The sequence below is a fragment of the Triplophysa rosa genome, linkage group LG18 (assembly GCF_024868665.1).
Source record: "Triplophysa rosa linkage group LG18, Trosa_1v2, whole genome shotgun sequence".
Lineage (NCBI taxonomy): Eukaryota > Metazoa > Chordata > Actinopteri > Cypriniformes > Nemacheilidae > Triplophysa > Triplophysa rosa.
This window is the reverse complement of record NC_079907.1, coordinates 7756648-7778002: the sequence shown is the minus strand read 5'-3', so window position 1 is coordinate 7778002 and position 21355 is coordinate 7756648. Positions and strand designations below refer to the sequence as shown.

General features: G+C 40.1%; 1 protein-coding gene across 2 annotated transcripts; it reads left to right on the top strand.

The window, feature by feature from the left end:
• The first annotated feature begins 32 nt into the window (after nt 1-32).
• ccdc186 (coiled-coil domain-containing protein 186) lies at nt 33-21355 on the top strand. 2 transcript variants are annotated; one of them, XM_057358750.1, is made up of 17 exons: nt 33-162; nt 2534-2974; nt 3134-3414; nt 4092-4218; nt 5468-5596; nt 6162-6374; nt 6491-6610; nt 6840-6944; nt 7208-7306; nt 8111-8197; nt 8276-8418; nt 9960-10215; nt 10467-10656; nt 12077-12157; nt 13025-13244; nt 18350-18569; nt 19283-21355. In XM_057358750.1, the coding sequence occupies exons 2-17, from the start codon at nt 2558-2560 to the stop codon at nt 19361-19363; spliced, it is 2769 nt and encodes a 922-aa protein (XP_057214733.1). In that variant the 5' UTR covers nt 33-162; nt 2534-2557; the 3' UTR covers nt 19364-21355. The 2 variants fall into 2 exon arrangements, with proteins under 2 accessions (XP_057214733.1, XP_057214731.1); XM_057358748.1 differs by having other exon boundaries at nt 2534-3414.

The window sequence follows — 21355 nt, the reverse complement described above, 5'->3', positions numbered from 1 at the left end:
AACCGACTGCAGTCTTGGGTTTTTGTTTCGACGCTATCGGACGGGGCCATATTGTTGATGTGTCACCTCAGAGTGACTTAAGAGATCACAAATACAAAGTTGACACTCACTGTATCATACGGTAGCTAGTAAATCGCATTTTAAATGGATTTAACATAACGGGTAAGTGAATATTTTAAACCATGTTTAAAAGTCTAACTATAAAAGCGCTTGTGTGTTTAAATACCCGTCAAGCTAGGTAAATGCAGTCTGGGTGAACTTAAAGGCAGATGGCTGATATATTTGTAGTATAATTGTCATATACTGATAGTATAATTAAAAATATATGAAACGTACTCTCATACCGTCAAAACAAGTTAAATGTTCTGTTGTAAACGGTGTTGGCTGTAAAATTGAGCAGATTAGCCTGAGTTAACCACTGGAGCACCACATAGGTCTTTTGTGTTTATTTGTGTGTCATTATACATTTAAATAATATACTTTTGTGTAATTGCTTATATTAATAATGTAGGAGTTTCAACGCAAGCGGACAAAGCTGATATTTTTTCGTAAACACGTAAATTCTGATAGATGTGGACAGGTTAGCCGGTGTGCTAAAGCTAACTGCACCTGTGTGGGTGCAGCAGTATCTGTCACTGAGATTATTACTGTGAGATTAACAGTTTACTAACCATTTCAGCTTTCATTTTCCAACAACACTCTTTGATTTTAGTTTAAATAACAGTTTTGTGCATTTGTATATGAAATATGTCGTTCGATGGTTGTTATTGTGGGCTGAAAACCGTCCTGCCCCCTCCCTCCCGAAGAACATACACTGCAAAAAATGACTTTCTTACTTAGTCTTTTTTTCTTGTTTTGCAGTAAAAATGTCTAAAAATTCTTGAATCAAGATGCATTTTCCTGATGAGCAAACTGACCTAAGAAAATAAGTCTCGTTTTTAGTAATAAAATATGAATAGTGAATTTGTGCTTAAAACAAGCAAATAAATCTGCCATTGGGGTAAGAAAAATAATCTTGAATTGAGTGACTGAGAAAAAGGTAAACCTTAATTCAAGATTATTTTGCTCATCAAGAAACTGCATCTTGAATCAAGAATTTTGAGACATTTTTACTGGAAAACAAGAAAAAAAGACTAAGTAAGAAAGTCATTTTTTGCAGTGTAGACGTACATGTAGATATGTTTATGTGTGAGACTGAAGATTCAAGAAAGTTTCAAGTAAAACAGAGATAAGAAAGACAGAAGGAAATGAATCTAGATAGAAAATTGCTTCACTCTTTAGTGTGAGTCAAAAGCTGTTGTGTACATAGCTGTAACAGGTCTACCCAAAACAAGTGTGATAGGGTGTCATAAGTATTTCACTGAATGTCAGTGAGTAAACTATTTTAATTGTCAGTTTGGTGCTGAATGTCAGAATGTCTGCTTTGAGAGAGGAACAGGAATGTGCTGACCTTAAAAAAAATTCAAAGTTTGAGGTATTGGCAGCTTGCTTTCCTACTGCAACAGTTTTGTTCCATGAACTGTACTGCTTTCATTTCCTTTCAAGATAATGTTATTAAGTACATAAAAATAATTGTTGCTTTAAGTATGGGAAATTGTATCTGGTTGTCGACAAATGTGTTTTTCCATTGCTAATAATAACTATAGAACAAGGTGGCAAGATGACCAGTAAACATACAGTAATACAATATAATGCGATTTTTACATGCATTAAATGAAATAAATAAAAACAGAAATCTCCTTTTTATTAAGAAGGCTTTAGAAGAAGGTCGATTTTGAAATCGACACATGGTTCACTTCATATGCGGTACTGAAATCTCAAAATTGCCAATTAATAAATTGATTATGGTTGTTCCTCTTCATTTCCTTTAAGACATACAGTAATACAGATCAGTCTTATCTTTGCACAAGGTGCTTGGGCCAAAGTTCATTGCTTTCTCTCTCAAACTTTCTCACACTCTCGGCACCATTTATATTTATATTTATTTATAGTATTTGTAACATACACTTGAATATCCTGCTGGATGGGATTCTGCTCCAGTTTCACTTAAACACAGTGAATCACACTATCAGTGTCCTTTCCTGAATGTCGAGTAGTATTTCCTATTGTGAACCTAAAGCATGGCCTGTATCATCTATGAGTATTTAGGTGGGAATGCAGTAAGCTACTGAATTCTGATACAATGACGTATCAAACACATTCATTGGGTGTGAGAAGGGCGAGCCACCTTAGTTTCACAATAACTGGCAACACAGCACTGCCTCTCAATGCAAGGAGAGCAGTGTCCTGGTTGTGGGATGGAGTACCACACCATGAAAATACGTGCGCTAACAGTTGCTATTAAACCGTAAACTACGACTGGTTTTGGTAATCGTGGTGTCCCGACAGCAGGTACGTCAAGTTGACTGAAAATTGTACAGTGGATTCACTGTTTCCAGTCCCATAAGGAAATCTGATCATTTAAAACACTGTACTGTATTTTGAGTCCAAGATACATGTGACCTACCTGTTAAAGTGTTTTATGTTGTTTTAGGCCAGTACTGAACTGAAGGAGAGCATGGAGCCATCAGACTGTCAAAGAGAAGAGAACCCTGCCTCCGACCCCACCCAAAGTTCAGAGGTCACCGAGGTTCCAAAAGGTTCCTCTGATGTCATCAGCAAAGGAGGTGAACCCGTTTTAAAAGAACACGAAGAGGATGCTGAGCTGGACAGTCTTGAGCTGGACGCTGCTCTGTCTTCAGATAGTGTCGACAAAGAACATCAGAGACCTGACATGCACTTGAACATCCAGCAAACTGCAGGTGGAGATGATGCACATGGAGATGGGAACACTAGCTGTGACAGTGGAACAGCCTCTATTGATGATTCCAGGACACCGCCAGCTCTCCACGACAGTGCTGCAGGGTCGTCGCAACGTTCTGGACCAGAGGAGCCAGCAGCAGATACAGTAACGGAGGACGTGACCCATAATGAGGTCAGCGAATCCTCTCCCTCTGTTCTGAATGACACAAATGATTTTTCACCCACCTGTTTGGTTACAGTAGTAGCAGATTCTTCAGTTCAGAGTCATTCTTCCAATGGGCCAACAGAATCTCAAGACACAAATCACAGAACTCATTTGACTCCCACACAGGATCCCCCAGCTCTGCAGGAGGAGAAACCTCCCGTTATTGCCAATGTGGTCTCCAAAAATTCATTACCTCAAAACTCGGATATAAACCCATACGACACGGACTGCAGTCGGAAACTAATGTCTGAGATCCAGAGATCTCTGTCGCAGGAGTCTTTGCTGGATGAGTTGGAGGATGAACTGTTAAGTCCACCCAACGGCCTGCCTAAGGACCAGAACTCCAAGGGTTTATTCGAGAAGTGTGTGCAATACAAATACTCCCAACAGGAGAAAGCCATCAAGAGGTAGGTTGTTGATAAATAGAAATGTAAAACAGAGCTGAGGTTATAGTCCATTGATGCTAGTCGGACATGGTCAATCATTATATACAGTATATATGTATTACAATTACAGTTTATTTTCATAACCAGTGTGCGGAACATAAAATTAGTCTTGTTGACCTTATGAACTTTAAATAAGAATGGGCAATGAGGTGCCAAGGTAAATATATAAAGCATAAATAGATAAATTACTACGGTTGCATTATTTATTTTTTATTTATTGGATCTTGTCAGTCTCATGGGTGAAGATCTTATTCATCCACTGACTCATATAGTGTCAAACAGTTTTTATCCATCATGTAGTTAATTACATCATCCATTACCCAAGCAGACTTGCATTTCACACCGAGGTCCATCTTAGTCCTACTTCTGTCAAATCTCCTGCTGTTCTGGCTTTATTCATTTCCACAAGGGCATCTGGTTGGCTTACATAGGAACCTGTTTCCTTTGCTCATCTCAGATGGTTCCTGCTAAATTATGACATATATTGATGCCTGATGCTTTATTGGAAAGCATCACAGTTGTTGTTACAGATGGACACAACAGAAGGATTTTCTGACAGTATAACACGTGTGTAATAGTTACAGTATAATGGTGCTGTGCAATTTGTAGTGACTGTTAGTGGTTACTGTTATTGTCAGGTTGCTGGATGAAAAGAAGAAACATCAGGAGCTGATTCTGGGCATCTGCTCTGAGAAAGACAACATGAGGGAGGAGCTCAAGAAGAAGATGGAGACAGAGAAACAACAAATCGGCACAATAAAAAAGGTAATGGAAGCTTTGTTCTGGTCCTTTAAGATACGGTTCTACCTGAAAATAAACGATACAAGTAAAGAGTACATTTCGACAATTTGTTTTGTTTGAGCTATCTCGTATTGTCCAATAGTAATGCGCAGATGTATCCACACGTCATAGCCTGATGTTACCATGGCACTAGTAAACATTTCTCTGTTTGACATTTGGAGTTGTATCCAGATTTGGAGCTGTTTAGCTCAATTACATTATTTGTAATTTAAATGACATTTGCAGGATCTGAATGGCCATCTCTGTGCCCAGTGCATTGATTTGAGAGCACTTGTTTGCCCCGCAGCTGATACTAGAAAAGCAGGTTTGTTTGCGAGCGCCCCAGGCCGAGCAAAAAAGAGCCCCCGCTCATAAAGAGTAAGAGCACAGATCAAACAGCAGCCCGTAGAGACCGTAATATGCGTTGCGGTAATGACGTGAAACCATTGTGCGCGATTTGTCATCTCGGTTTCCTGTCAGAAGTCACACAGAGAAAGGCTTTCTTTAGAATCAAACCTTGCAAGCCTGGCGTTGAGCTTTAGGTTCATTCAGTACTAGCAGCACTGTGAAGGAAACGTAACACTCAGTTTCTACACATCGGTGCGAGAACCAGAGCTGTAGACAGACACAGTCTGTCTGAATGGAGCCCTTGTTGCTTAAGGAGAACATAATATCACCATCACTTTACTCTGAATTCATTTTTATAAACTTGAAGGGATAGTTCACCCAAAAATGAACATTTTGTCATCATTTACTCACAATCATGTTGTTCCAAACCTGTGTAAAGTTGTTCTGCTAAACACTACGTGAAAGATATTTGGAAAACTGTTTTGTAACCAAACAATTCTGGGGCACTATTGAATACCATAGTACAGAAAAAAGCTTCTATGGTAGTCAATAGTACCCCAGAACGATTTAGTTTCCCACATTCTTCAAAATATCTTCTTTTGTGTTCAACAGAACTAAGAATTAATACAGTTTTGGAACAACACGAGGGTGAGTAAATGATGACAAAAAATATCATTTCCCTTTAAGATTATATGAAGATGAAGTGTTATACAGGTTATTGTATTTATAGTGCACTTGCTTGCTGTGCAGACACTTGTCTCTCTCTGTCTTTGATCAGCTGCTGTATTTCAGATCTGCTCCTGCCGCGTTTACGGTTACCGCAGCTGTGACATTTAACCACAAAGATGTTAGCGTGTTTAACCGATCGCCTGTCTTGTTTAACCAGTTTGAAAGCCGTGTGGAGGAACTCGCGAAGGAACTGATAGATGCCAAGGACAAACTGGTTCACCAGGATCAGGCTGCTAAAAATGCAATCCAGCAGATGCAGAGGGACATGGCCTGTCGACTTGAACAGGTGAGAGGTCATCACCATGGAAACAGTGCCCCCTGCTTCCAAACAAAGCTCTGTATGAGTGGTGGCTAAATTTCCTTTAGACAGGTATTAGTCTAATACCTCTTAAATGAAATCACATGCGGTGATGCAGAAAGTGAAGGAGGGTCAGCGTGTGCTTTCATCCATCATTTGTCTTTTGGATGCTGTGGACCCATTCATCTTTGTCATATTTTGTACCACACAAATGGAAGTGGTATTAGATTTAAGATATTGAGGACTGATGTCATGAGGGATTTGAACAAAGTGTAAAAAGAGGGCTGTGTTTAGATTGGCAGGACTTGTTCAAACAGCCCCGTGCTCTCATGTAGCCATCTCAGTCAAGTGTGAGGGCTTCACTTTCCCTCTTTTTCCACAGAATAGTCTAGACTTAGGTTTATATGTTTAGACCTTAACCTTCAGAGTCATAAACATTATCTCCATACAGTACTTCTAACTTACACAAGATGTGTGCAGAGGGCCTTTCGATCACTTGGGTAAGAAGTAAGAAAAAATACCCGCTTACAAACACGTTCTCTAATCTCCGCAGGTCAATAAGAAATGCGAGGAGGCACGGCAGGAGAAGGAGACGATGGTGATGAAGTATGTTCGCGGAGAGAAGGAGGCGCTGGACCTGCGCAGGGAGAAGGAACAGCTGGAGAAGAAGCTTCGCGAGGCCACAGCCGAAGTAGACAAACAGGCCCGACGGGGAAACACACTGGCCCAGGAGAAAGGACGGTTACAGCAGCTTTATGACGCCAAGGTCACACATAAAATACAGTTTACGTTGAAACATCATTTATAGAGCCATCATAACACCAGGCTGATTATACAGTATGCCTAGAAGTTCTTTTTTCTTTTTCTCAATCGCTCCTGTAGGAGAACGAGGTGGCAAGATTGTGTCGTGAACTTGAGAAAGTGAAGGAAGAAATCAACTCTCATGTCATTAAAGTAAAGTGGGCCCAGAACAAACTGAAGAGCGAAACAGATGCTCATAAGGTAAAGCGGAGAACATTGTGAATTACACAAACTCTGTTTATTGTGAATAGGGCTTGTTATCATAAGGAAGAGAGAGGTTAATTTCCATAGAAACGGAACTAAGTTCATGGCACAACATCAGTTACATGAAGACATCAAAATAACAGTTTTATTTAACTGAAGTTTTGAGATATTGAAAGTGTTTGCTGACGTCAGCTACTTTATTAAAATGCTGTTTTTCCAATAACAGGAAACAAAAGACAAGCTGAGGGAAACAACCGCCAAGCTGACTCAAGCGAAGGAGGAGACTGAACAGATTCGCAAAAACTGCCAGGACATGATCCGAACATACCAGGTGCTGTTTATTTGAAATAAGATGTGACAATAATGTCCGCTAGAGGGAGCATATGTGAAGAATTTGTACTGTTTTTAGAAACCAAAAGGTATTATGTTGTTTAGGGCTGGAGCAACTATGAATCATAAATGTTAAAAGTGGTGCATTTTGTAATATTTTATGATTTTCACTAGACAGCTTGCTTACATTATGGGCTAATGTTGTGTTTGTGAGTTTGGGCAACACTTCTTATTCTTTTCTGCAACATGCTGTGTTTGCTACAGGAATCCGAGGAGATTAAATCAAATGAGTTGGACACAAAATTGCGGGAGACCAAAGGAGAGCTGCAGAAGCAAAAACAGGAGCAGACTGACCAGCTAGAGGTGCAGTTGCACTTCTTTAATTGTTCTTAATATGGCACAGAAATCCATTTTTTATTTTATTTTTAGTTATTAGGTCAAAGTGTAATTTATATCTGTTATTTCTAACAGAAAAGTAGAACTTTGACATCTCAGAGTCAGGCATAAGCGACAAATGTGTATACAGGCATTATGGTTTTCATTTCATTTGAGACCATTTTGTGATTTGGATTGGGTTTGTAAAATTTCAGCCGTTTCTGCTGACTTAAGTATGTGCCAAAAATCTGATTACAGTTTTTGACCCAAATCCCCCTAAGGAGATGATCTTTAAAGTCTATTTTAAGAACACAAAATAGAACAACAATATTCAAAACAGCCCGGCGGCATCAATTCCACATTCATTTTTCAGTAATGTGTCTCTGCCACAAACAGAGTCGATTTTACAGCTTTTGGGTGCTGATGTTTGTTTATGTTACACATCATACATCTTCGGTTCAAGCTTCTTTCTGCCTCTGCTGCTCAGAGATACGCCGTTGGCCTTGGAGTTTGTTGTGTGTGGCGCTTGGCCATCCCTTTTCAAATTATTTATGAGCGAACAAGCCTCCATTCACCGAGCGTCATTAATACCTGAGGCCGACAATGAGAGCACACGCTCCCTTATCAATGAGTCATCGCCGTGCAAGAGACAGCGGTATTAGCATTTGCTTTCTCATTAGCATTATTAACGCAGTGTTGCCTGGCAGGCTTCCTCTGCTGATTGCAATGACAGAATGAATAATGGCTATGTGAGAACAAGAGGTTTTGATCGTGCTGCGGTTTGATTGGCAGATGCACAAAGTGAAGATTAAAGAGTTGGAGGATCTGAAGAGGACTTTTAAAGAAGGCATGGACGAACTCACCACGCTGCGAACCAAGGTGAGAACGGTTTCTATAAATAACTGTGAAATGGTTTGCGTGCGTGTACAACATTCTGATTGTAACTCTGGCTTTTAGGTTAAGTGTCTGGAGGAGGAAAGGCCTCGCTGGGAAGACGAACTTTGTAAATACAGAGAGATCATTAACAGACAGAAGACTGAGATTCAGAACCAAAGAGAAAAACTTGCCGCCATCACTACACTAGAGGAGCAGCACCAGAGGTGGGAACGACAGCTTATCACTAAACCATATCTTCCCATTATTCATCCAACTACATCAAACTAGAAATACAGTACAACAACTTAGTTGAAGTAAGACACTATATTTTAATTTACAATATATGTAAACATTTTGTTCAGGGCCCTATGTTTTTTTCTCCCAGCGATTGCTCTGTCCCTATTTTTTTGTCATTTGAAAATTCACAAAGGACACCTGCTTAAAGTTGGACTCCAAGCTACACAACTCAAGTGTACTTTTGTCCTTTTTTTGTTCGCATCCGTTTAAATATGCTGTCTACTTTGATTAAGGTCGATTATAACCCAGACAACACTACACACCTCGTTTGCATGACATGTCCTGAATTCCTCACTGAGACTATCCACCCCTTGACTGTTCGTTTGGCCGTGGATCAGTGCTTCTGCTGAACATGGAGGAACGTCAATAAAAGCCACATGACCTTGAGTGATCTCACGGCGGTCTGTGAACCCTGCTGATGCTGGATCAGCAGGTGGCTGCGAATCCACTGCAGCATGATCACACGAGCTCCTACGGCGCTGACAGAATAATTCATATCTCTGCTCTCGTCTCATAGGGACTGCTCTGATTTCATTTCGGGTGGCCACATAAACGTGTCAGTCAGCCGCGTTCTCTCATTTTTATTATAAAACCCGGTCCTCTGGAATACTTGATTCTGATTGGACGGCTGTGGCATTGGGTGGTCAGACAACACTGAGCAATCGTAGTTTATGGCAACGCTGTAAAATTATCCGTTCATCCTGGCGACAGTCCCTCTGCATCAGGGTCCTGATCACCTTGTGGGGTTTATTAAAGGGACAGTTCACCCAAAAATGAAAATCTGTCATAATTTACTCGCCTTCGAGTTGTTCCAGATCTGTATGAAATTCTTTGTTCTGATGAACACAGAGAACGGTTTTTGGAGGAATGCTTGTAACCAAACAGTTCTTGGCCACCATTGACTACCATAGTAGGAAAATTACTTTTTTTGTTGTTCTGTTGGACACAAAAGAAGATATTTTGAAGAATGTAGGACAAACAGCAAACAGTTCTGGGGCACTTTTGACTGCATTGTTATTTTTCCTACTTTGGCAGTAAGTGGGGTACAAGAACTGTTTGGTTACAAGCATTCGTCCAAATATCTTTCTCTGTTTTCAACCAAAGAAAGAAATTTAAACAGGTTTGAAACAACTAGAGAGTAAGTAATTCATGACAAAAGTTTCATTTTTGTTTTGTTTGCATTATGCAGAAATGTTCTGAAACCTATACGAACCCTGGGGGAGTGTATCGAGCACAGAAATACTACGTCATACGTCCACCTTGTTTTTTGACAAGTTGACCATGTTAAGCATGAGAAGCCAGCACGTTTAACACAGAAAGTCAGAATGCATGAAATAGCATGTTACCCCCGCTTTAAAAATGCTCAAATTTAAAAGAACGATTCATTCATAAATCAGACGTTTTCTCATTAATTAACAAATAACAAGAGTATTTCCTCTCATGTCTGACATCCATGTGTCTCTTTCAGGGATGAGGAGGAGATCGCGTCCTTGCGGGAGGAGCTGGAGAACCTTAACTTTCAGATCACTGACCTGCAGAGGGACATCGAGGGCAGCAGAATGAGAGAGGCAGAGCTTCTGGGCTTCACTGAAAAGCTGACCAGTAAAAATGCTCAGCTGCAGTCAGAGAGCAACAGCTTACAGGCTCAGCTGGACAGACTAACCAACAGTTCCAGAGAACTGAAGGGCAAACTAGAGGACACGGAGAGATCCCTCGCAGAGATGGTAAGATAACTTTGTGAGTTACATTGCCAAAGTATTCAAAATTCATAGTTAAACGGTAGTCAACCAATTTTATGGGCAATTCACATGTGATGCTTTTCAGTGGTTTTAAATGAGTTCCTGAGTATGCTGGACACAGCTGCCTAGCTTTTTCATTCTCTGGTCCAATTCATTTATTATAACACAACACATTGAAGTTTACAAAGGTACCAGGCACAAAAAACGAATGTGAAGTATTGCGTGTATGCTTTCAGACAGACAGACTGAAGAAGGAGGAGCAGCAGAGGCAGGAGGAGGTGCACGTGCTGCAGACAGAGAGAACATCGCTGCAGGCCGAGATGTCGCAACTGAAGACGCGTGTGGAGGAGCTGCGAGACGACCTAGTCACACAGAAGAGAAAACAGGCAGCCAACATCAAAGACCTCACTAAGCAGCTGACGCAGGGTCAGTTCTTCTAATCACAGCATCATAACTCTCCATAACATGAAGTTGATGTTTTTGTATTTGTTTTAATAAAAACAAATTTGACAAAACATACAATATTTTAGGTGCTTGTCTATAGAAAAAGATGCAACAAGATCTTCGATCCAGTTTTTCTGCAGTCTCTAATGGTTTTTTGGACCCACATTTTACATGGTGCAACAATGAAAAATGTATCATCCAAGAAAACTGAATTTCATTTCAAGTCTAACATTTGTTTAAATTTTCACATTTTAAGAAGAAATGTATTGACCCAACAATATGCAAAAATATTTGTATGATTGGCTGAATAGAAAAATGGGCCGTTTTCTAAATGCATCAACAGCAGAAATGTGAGTTGCCCAACAGTTGTGTCATATTTTATCTCACGTCATTTGTTTATGTTTCAGAAGGGTGAGGGCATGTCACACAACCTGTCCATGTTGGCATCTATCTAACATAGCGTGCTACTACCAAGTGACACGTGAATTTGTGCCAAAGTGCTGATGAGTTCGAGCCGACGTTTGGCTTTTGAAATCATTAACAAAAAATCTAGATAGAATATTTACCTTTTTCTCTAAAGCTTATTTGCTGAAAATCAATAACAATGCACTACATTATTTGCATTTAGAATATTTTTTCTCCTGCTGTCAGAACAGACCCACCCATTGAAAACCATTGACGTAAATCTTTTCAAAGCAGAATGAAGACAGAAAAGGTAACAAATCGTAAGGCCATGACAATTCTGAAAAGGGGTCTTGTATCATTTTTCACCTCAGTGCGTATGCACATCTTAACTAGAATTCGATTTGTTATTTTAATAGGATCCCGGTGAGTTACTTCGCCACGCTCCCCGGAGCCCACTGGCACTGTTAGTAATTATCAAGCCATATTGACGCTCTCTGTGGGGCAGATTGACTTTCAGCACAGACAGATTGAGTTTATGTATCTGTGCCTGCCTGTTGCCACAGGAGATGCTAGGTTAGGTCACGCCAGGCTGTTATACAGCCTCTCTTTGAGAGGAGAGAGAGAAGGGCGGGAGACAGAACATGCGCCATGGGACTCTCTTTAGTGTCAGGAGGCGTGTACAGTATGTGAAGGTATTTTTAAACGTCTATTTTTCTTCGTCCCTTTTGGGTCACCGTGATCTTCAATGTTTTTCTCAAGGTCCACACTTAAACATAAACCTTCCTAATCCCGCACGTTTGACAAACGGTGCCGATGTGTCCGCTGGGTGGGCGTTTATGCAGGGTCAGATGCCCTCCAGCAGGGGCAGCGCTGAATGAGGCTTTGAGTGATGCAAGCACTCAGACATTGGCTCATTACCGACGCTAAGGTGTCTGTTGATGCCAGTTGTGTGTGTGTGTGTCTAATGAGCTCATTGTGTGTTTGTGTCCTTGTGTAGCTCGTAAGAAGCTGGAGCAGGTGGAGAATGGAGGTTGTGATCGAGAAGGCAGCAGTATGGGCAGTCGCTCTAGTTCCTCAGGTACATCTGTTTAACACCTTATTAAAGATGCGGAAAGTGACTCTCTTGCTTTCATCTTCACCTCACTACTGTATAGCCTAGTTTGGTAATATTGTAAATGAGGTCTCCAAATCTTATAACTCACACATTTGCTTTTAAATGCCCAACATTAAACTTCAAAATGTTATATTCCCTCAGTTGTCATTATATTGTTTTAAATGTATCTTACATAATATTTCTTTCAATATCTTTAGCATAATGCAATAACGCACGTAAGCAACTTGATGTAATTTAGTGCTGTGTGTTCTTTAAAAGACCAACTATAAGGTTTATTTGTGTATTATAGAAATAAATTACTGAAAAAACTTTGAAAAGCATTATATATAAACAGTATATGGTATACATATATATAGATTATTTCAGTTATTCAGTTTTTGAATGAATGCTTTAGGTTTTGTATGAATTAACCTATATCAACAGTGTTTGTGGTACAGTAACGATTACTAGAAAATAAATAATAAAAAATAAACCACCAAGTTAGCAAGGGACAGTTACACAGTTTTTACCAAACAACTTGTACTTTATATGTGCTTTAACAAAACTATAGCATTTACATTTTTGTAAATTTCTGCTATTAAAAATGTGATAAATCACATTTTTTTTGTGGTTATCGAAATTATTATTTTTTACTAAACTAATGTCGATAAGAATTTATTTGTCATGAATCCAAAACGTTTTTTAAATCCTGCTTCTTTATTTTTCCCGAGTCTCACTGCATCTTTGTGTATTTGTGTGTCTGATAGTAGGTTATATTGTCCTGATTGTGCGACTGTGTCTTCATTGTGTGACCTGCACAATGGCTTAAATCTCTCCCTCTTTCTCTTTTAGGCTCTCTGAACGCACGCGGCAGCAGTATGGATGATCGGTCTCCAGAGAATCAGTCCGGTTCATCTGTGGTGGTGGTGGACAGCTTCCCTGAGGTGGACAAAGCTGTGCTGGTGGAGCGCATTGTGCGGCTGCAGAAAGCACACGCACGCAAGAACGAGAAGATTGAATTCATGGAGGATCACATTAAACAGCTGGTGGAGGAGATCAGGAAAAAGACAAAGTGAGTGAATGAGAAAAAACAGAAATGCGAAGGACCCTTTTGGACCAGCAATAACACCAGAAACCACTTCATTTGACAATTGAAAAAAGCTTTAAGTTGTATAAGTGATGATTTTTATATATACTGTATATATAATATACTGTATATATACAGTATATATATAAAATATGATTAAGGACACAAAATAGAGGTCATATGGTACAAATGAATAATAATATGCATGACTTGATTGTCCAAGAGTGTCTAAATACTTTTTGGGGTCACTGTAAAGTAGCACTAAGCTCATGGTTGTGTGAATTTATCCTAGCTCTCTCTCCTCTCTGACTCATCCAACACAGTATGACTGGTTCAGTTTGGCAGGTCGTTGTACCTCCCTTGCATTCTCCTTTTCCTTGTTTTGTTATTTTTTTCCCATTTTTTTTACTTCCTGTCTGACAGTTTTACCTTGTAACTCTGACATTCATTCGGTGATCTGGCAGACGTTTATCTGTCTCTTTCACACGCGCTGAGCTAACCTATGCTTCCGACAGCAAGGACTGATGCGTCAATGAGGTTGCTAATGATGTCCGATCCATATTCATACGCACCTCCATAGACGCAGAATCGAGCCGCTGGTGCACGTTTCCAAAGCCGGAAAGACAAAACAAAGCAAATGGAGGATAAAGTGCATTGTGATTGTAAATCAGATCAATCATTTATGTTGGGATCCTGCCACGACTCAGGAGAGAATAGCTGGTTCTGTCTCTGTCCCATCTCTCTTGATTAATGATAGGCTTTGAATCGATCCACCTGCACTAACCCACATTCATTAGTTCTAATCAAAGACACATCCCACTGAAGACATTCTTAATTTAGCCCGCTTAGCTAATCTGTAGCCATTACGCACAGCAGAGCTTCTTCAGCAAGTCCAAATATGTTAATTTTTCGACAGCGGAACGCTTACTTGCGTTTAACGATTTGCATGGGTTTTATTTGTATTTATTTTACGGTCACATGACATTAGAGCACATATCAAGGTTCGTTCAGCCCGGTGTATCTTTCACGTTTATTACAGCGTGAATCTGAGGTTGATTTAATAGTGTTACCTTGATGTAATGATATTTTCTTCATGACTGCAGTCACTGCACCTAGCTGAGCTTTTCCGCAGTTCTCAACAGAGATTAATGTAATACACACTCCTCAAGGGCAGTTAGCGGCAAATGTACTGTGATGTTAATAAATTGATAGAAGGCATCATTAGATTTGCGTGTGATTGTTTTTATTGGATAGTAGTGATGCATAAATTATTGATATTGTTTAGGGATGTAACGATTCACTCAGCTCACGATGCAATGCGAGTCACGATTCTGATCTCACGATGCGATTTATTCACGATTTATTTTTACAAAATGAATCGAAACAAATTAGAAATGAACAACTTCCCTTGCATTAATATCTTAAATGCTTCACGTTTCTTTGTATAATAAAATAATGTTTTATTTCAAATAACAAAACTAAACTGCAATTTTATAACAAATTAATAATAGAAAAAGTCTCTTTAATATAAACAAACTAATACTGTCTGAGCTTTTCTTGGATTTTTTTGCATTTAAGAAATATCAGCATGTCCACGTTTAGATTTGCAGTGAAAATAGCGGCCCCTGCTGTTCAAAAAATGTATTGCAATTCAGTTCACACCTCAACCGATTTGAATCGTCACTCATTATAACCGATTTTCAACCGGCTCACGGTGAATCGTTACATCCCTAATATTGTTAGTAGGTTGTAGGGTTGGGTGATGTCTACCAAATTGGCATAGGACAATATCACGATGGACGAGGGCATCGCCCTATAGAGACTGTGAAGCTGACGTCACACCCTATGTTGTAGTAGTGCCGCCATCTTGGGAGGATCATATTACACTGCTATTATTGTTTTGATATGTACCGTTACTTGTTTTGTTTGATACATGGAGAAATCGAAAGTGAAAGAACCAGGGGATTTCCTGAACGACTCTGCGTAATACTATTGCAGTTTTTAACACAGCAAGATTGACCTACCATAGTTATGTTTCCTAATCAAACAAGAAAAACAACACGGGCTGCGGAAACTGCGCGTCCTCTTTATACAGCGCGAGCTTGATACTTGATGCTGCTTGCTTGACTTGTTGAGATCTGCTTTTCATTTCTAAGCAAACTGACTTTTTTAAATGTGATGGACGTACTTTGACAGATTTTTAATGCTCTGTTCAGACTGGACTTTATTTGGACACTTTACAGAGGCACTGTGTGTGGCTGTGGCATTGTGACGGACAGTTTTGCATGGGCAAGTGCCACTTACATTTTTCCCAGAGAATGTTAAAATCTAGCCTGGGTGGAAAAACAGCCGAGTATATTTTGGGCCGTTTTATGTCTCTCTTTATCAACATTTACACACCTTGAATGAAAAGTGGAAATACTGTCTGATTCAAAGGTAAAACCCCCTCAAACTTGCTCGCGGCTCTGTTGTAAAGATGTTAGAAATCCACAATCCTTATGAAATAAACATTGCACTCACATTTTGTCTTGTGACAGACAGAGTCTTTTAGAACCGACGCACACAAATAGAATGTCAGTCAGACTTCCAATGGGTTCTTGACACCTCGCTGTCTGTTTTTCACACTATCTGCTCTTGATGTTGTCAGTGAGAATTGGGCCACGCTCAAGATAACAGTCATTCATACAAAACGTATGATATTAATCATTCCGCCGTTCTCACAATTAGCATTGCAGCCACAGTAATTTGGTACAATCGAATGAATTGCATTGGGGTATATTAAGAATCTGAATGAGTTAGAAAGCATTTAGAAAGCCTTTGGATTTTACCAGATTATCACTTGAAAACAGAGGCCGGCTCTGTTTAATCTTATTATCTGCCTGTGTGCACGGCTGCGTGCATGCAGAATTTTCATTTGTTTTTGTTTCGTTTTGTTAAATACTACCATTATGGAGTTTGGGTCTACTTTGACCCCCAAACTTAGTAAAAGGTAAGTTGATTGTTTTTTTGGTTGTCTGTTGTGTGTCTGTGTGTAGTGGTATGTGTACATTTTTGTCGTTGGAATAGCATCAGCTCATTACAGAGTATGTAATATTATCCCAGTTTCTTCCTTGTTTCCCTGATCAGTAAGCACTTTTAGACATTCCCAGTCATCACGACATAAAATAGTCCCATCTTTAAAAGTGTGTATCACTGTGTCCCACATGACGTACTATACACTATGCACTTAAACTATGCACTATGCACTCAACCATCTAGTGTATGAATTTCAGAAGAGTAGTATCGTCCCAAATGGAATACTAAATGGAGTTTTGCTCGAGCAGCGTCTGATAGCCACGCCTCCCTTCCGCTACATAAGCGAAACTGGGACCGTTGAGTGCATGAAGTGTCCACAGTTCCACACTTCATATTTTTGGTTGAAAAAGTGCATCATCCGGGTACTTGAAGTGCACTTCTTTTTTTCTGAGCATTTTCAATGTGAACGCACTACTCAAAGTATTAATACTACAAAATGGCGTAGAATAGTGCATAAGTGTGCGATTTGGGACGCACCTTACAGTATGTTTGTTACATATCCAGGCAGTGAAATCTCAGACAGTCTCAGACAGAGACCTTTAGGCCCAATTCTACCCCTTTCCCTTACCCCTCCGTTTGGCGCGTTCACGTGAAGGGGTGTCTCAATTCTCTTTTGGTTGGAGGGGTAGGGGTACGATTTTTCGGGACCTCACTTCAAACGAAGGGCTAAGAGAAATTTCCAACATGGCTGCTCACTCGAGCAAGCAGACCCATAAATGTAAGTAATTTTTGCCATTAATAAGGATTTTTTGTGACAATTTTCATTTTATGTATGTTACATTCTTGTGTTTGTATTTACGGTGATGCTCTTTTAACGTTTGCAAAAAAAATCGCTAAAGTTTGCTAGCGGACAGAACTGATTGCACGATATTAGAAAATATATTTTTATATCATATACCCGGTGCATCGGCGCATGTCCTCTGATGCATAACGTTAGGAGCTAGCAATGACGTATGATGATGTATAACAGTGTAGTAGTGGTGTCCCATTTCTTAGCAGAAAATTTGTAACCCTTCCCCTTGCCACATTGTTTCAAGGGGCGAGGGGTAGGCGAAGGGGTAGAAAATAGAATTGGGATTGGGCCTTAGTCTCATGTCCTCTAATGTCTTTGTCTCGAGCCGCAGTCTGAAGAAACCATTAGAATCGAATTCTGCCGTTACTCGGGCTGTGCGTCACTGAAATAGCGCTGAGATCGAAAGATAAAAGCTCATCACTACTATCATCCTTTGTAGAAGACCACACAAGGTATTTTTTTCTTTCCCATTTTCTGTTCCTGTAGTGCATATTAAATGGACAGCAATTCCATTTAAATTTCCATCTGTCTGCTGCTGCGGATCAAATGGAAACAGTTCAAGCTGAATTACGCTTTTTATAGCGTGAATTTTCTTAAGAGTTTCCAACTGACTTTATTAAAACTTTCTGTGAGGTTTGTCTGACAGATCTCTATCTGGCTTTTGATACAAAATAAGACCGAGACTAGATTAAACCAGTTAGGTCTGTGAGATGCAGTCAATCGTTGTGACTATTTTTGACGAATAAAGATTGTTTTTTAAGAAGGCTAGCAAACAGAATTAAATTCCTACATTGATATGAAAGTGAATCTTTTTTTATCCAAGATAGTTGATCTTAGTCCACTTGTCATGCACACTTTTCATTCTTGGTGTAATGCACAGTGATTGGAATTATGCACTTGATCTTATATTTATTTTTTCATGGAAAGCCAATAATCAAGCCTGTTCTGTTTTTCATTGCATTACTCATTATATTCATCAACTATTAAAAAGCCAATTACCAACTAATTACGTTTTTGCAATCGTAACGATGGTGCTTTTTCGCATAAATTTGTGCCGTGTAAAAATGAAACCTGTGAGACAGGCAGTCTGAGATTTTAGTGGGTGAAAACTTCCAACCTGTGCCAATGTGAAGCACAATTATAATCGAGAGCAAAAGAGAAGGAATGGAAATAGAGACAGTGATGACGCCCGCAATTAATGCTCTCTGTGTGTCTCTTGCAGGATTATTCAAAGTTATGTGCTGAGAGAAGAGTCTGGAGCCCTGTCTTCCGAAGCCTCGGACTTTAACAAAGCCAATCTCAGCCGGAGAGGAGGCATCATGGCTTCGCTATATACCTCCCATCCCGCTGACAGCGGCCTCACCTTCGACCTTTCGCTGGAAATTAACCGCAAACTGCAGGCGGTGCTGGAGGACACGCTGCTCAAGAACATCACACTGAAGGTACGTCTGAGTCACCATGAACAGTAAGGACCCAGAGGTCTCAGCGTGCATTCGTTTTTGAAACTGAAGCAATACGTTTCATTCACTGCCAAAAATCATTTATTCGTTTTACTTGTGTACATGAAACCACAGACTGCATGACATCTGCATCGATGATTCACGTGAATGCGATCTCGTGTGACCATATATAGCCAGACTGCTTGTTGATGTGTCTAAGTCGAATTGAAAACAAGCATTTGCGTGAGATTTAGGGTGATGGCTATCGAAAGAAAAGCAGTTTTAGTGATGATGGATGACCTCTGTGTTAGTGGGCAAATTCCCACGCTGGCAATGGCCAGCGCTCGGCTGGAGAACTGGATTCAGGTCAGAGCAGGGACAGAGGTTTTCTCCCTTTACGATGGAGCACATCAGCGGGGAGATCAGAGGAATTAATCAAGTATGTTTTGAGGACAGGTCGCAACGGGAAGGCGGAGAGCTCCATTCAAAGCACAATGGCAGGATTATAGCCTTAGTCCGAGACGAGCAGGAAATCAGACCGTTTCAAAGCAAAACAGCCTGAAATTGCGTGATTATCCTAGCTTACTCGCTGGTTCTATAAGATATAGCTCTGTTTACAGCTTTTACGCTGTCTGTCCCAGAATAAACTGCGGCGGGATGGAAAATGACTTTGTACATGGTGAAAAATAAATAATATGATTTGTCTCTTGATACAGGAGAATCTCCAGACGCTGGGCTCAGAAATCGAACGACTAATTAAACAACAAAGGGTGCCAGGGGAATCCGGGAGGAAGTGATGTCACTGATGGGAAGGTTATTAACGTAAATAAGACGTTCAGCGGGACGAGCCGGTTCTGAATCAGAACTGAGTTCGGTCTGAACGATACACTGGAGGCACGGTCCTTAGGACTCAACTGAGCCACACACCGAGAACTATTACAGCAAACGAATGGAATCAGAAAAGAAATTACGTCATGTTTCTCAACGTGCCCAACGTCCAGCCTTCCTTTATTTTTCTTAACCTGACTGATGTTTGATTCTCTCTTAGCATCTCTTTTGGAGCTCTGTGCAATGTAGCCACCTCATTTGTGCACACCAAGCTCTATCCAAAACAGAGCACAATCCTAAATCCAAGACCGAAGTGTATAAAGTTGGGTTGGTGAATGAATATTATTATAAATGTGGCTCCTTTTGATTAACAAAATGTGCTGGACTAATGGAGATCTGCTAAACTCATTGAATTCTGCATCTCTTTCAAAGGACAAAATGCATCTTTGTTTCTATTCACCGCACCGCAGGTTAATGGCCATTGCTCGCCGCTCTCTCTTATCCATCGTAAGAACGTGCCAATTAATGAATGTATTATGTAACGAGAAGGATCTGAGCGTGTAGTGCCACAGGTTCTGACCCAGGAGTGTGGGCACCATTTCCCATTCGCACCGCTGCTAGGTTACGGCTGTACCCAGATAACATTATCTCTGCACCGGCCTTGCAAAGCACTTAAGCAAGAAGAGCCGTGCCAAGAAATACAACTTTCCCTCTGTCCCATATTAAACATGTCATGAAGCTGAACACGTTCTATAGAATGCATAACCACATCTTAGAAATGTCAAGACGTCTAGGGCTGGACTTAAGTAAGCTTTGCTGTTTTATTTTTTTCCTATCTGGATTAAGTTGCAGTTAAATATTTTATTTTGTTCATTTCTCCTCTGCTTATCCACTTCTACCTCTGCTTATTTGCTTTTTGCAGGAACAAGCTTGTGATTATTTTTAGCGTTCCTTTTTTATTAATGTGTATGAAGTTTTGATGCCGCTTTCAAAGAGGCTGTTGCTTGTTTTGTCGCTCCCCACAGAGATGAGTGTAAGAACCCGGGGAAATGAAGAAGACATTGTAAATACTAAAGGGCAAAAGTGCAATTTTACCGCCCTCTTTTTTTTATTTGAAAATTACAAAGCTGCAGCTCTCCCCGTCGAACTCCCACCCAAATGTTCCCAGTTAACATTCAGTCCCTCTGTGATGTAACCACACGGTACGCTGAATCCTTTGAATTGTGCCCGAGCCATCAGCGCTCTCCTTCCATTCCGCCTTGTGAGGGTTCAAGATGAAGAATCGTCTCATTGGATGCCTCTGGTGGATTTTCCTTGCTCACCTTAAATTTGTAACAAGCTTGTTGAAGGCAGCAGTGCAAATGATTGGCAGATTTCACTCGGCTTGCAAACATTGCAGTGCTGTTCTCTGGTCTTCTGGGCTTTCTCCTTTCCCTGTTGAAAGTGAAGTCATAGCCATTCACTGTGATAAAGAGTTATTAACTTGGCATACTAAAGTCAGCAAAATAGCTTGTCAAGGTCATATCAGCTGTTTCGACGTTCAGAGACTCCCAGTTCCCAAACACGCTGCAGACATTCCGTCATGAAGTATGAAAGAAATTATGGAATGCTTAGAGAAAAAAACAAGCATTTACCTTAATATCAAAATGAAGACTCTAATCTGTTGATAATTTATCAATGTTCTATACATAATTTATTTAATGTCATGATTTATGATAAGATCTCTTGTATGTATGTCTGTATGTATGTGTACGGTGAATTGAAACTGGTGAGAAAAAATGATACTGTTTCTGTTTTCTTATCCGTGCTCTGCTTGACTGTATAGTGAGTGAAACTGTGATTATGAAATTGTAGATATATTGTAAAATGGTCCAATGTTTTTAAAACTATGAATCTTGATTCTTCTGTATATACTGTATGGCATTTCAGGGGGATTAAAATGGAAATACTACAATCACTGA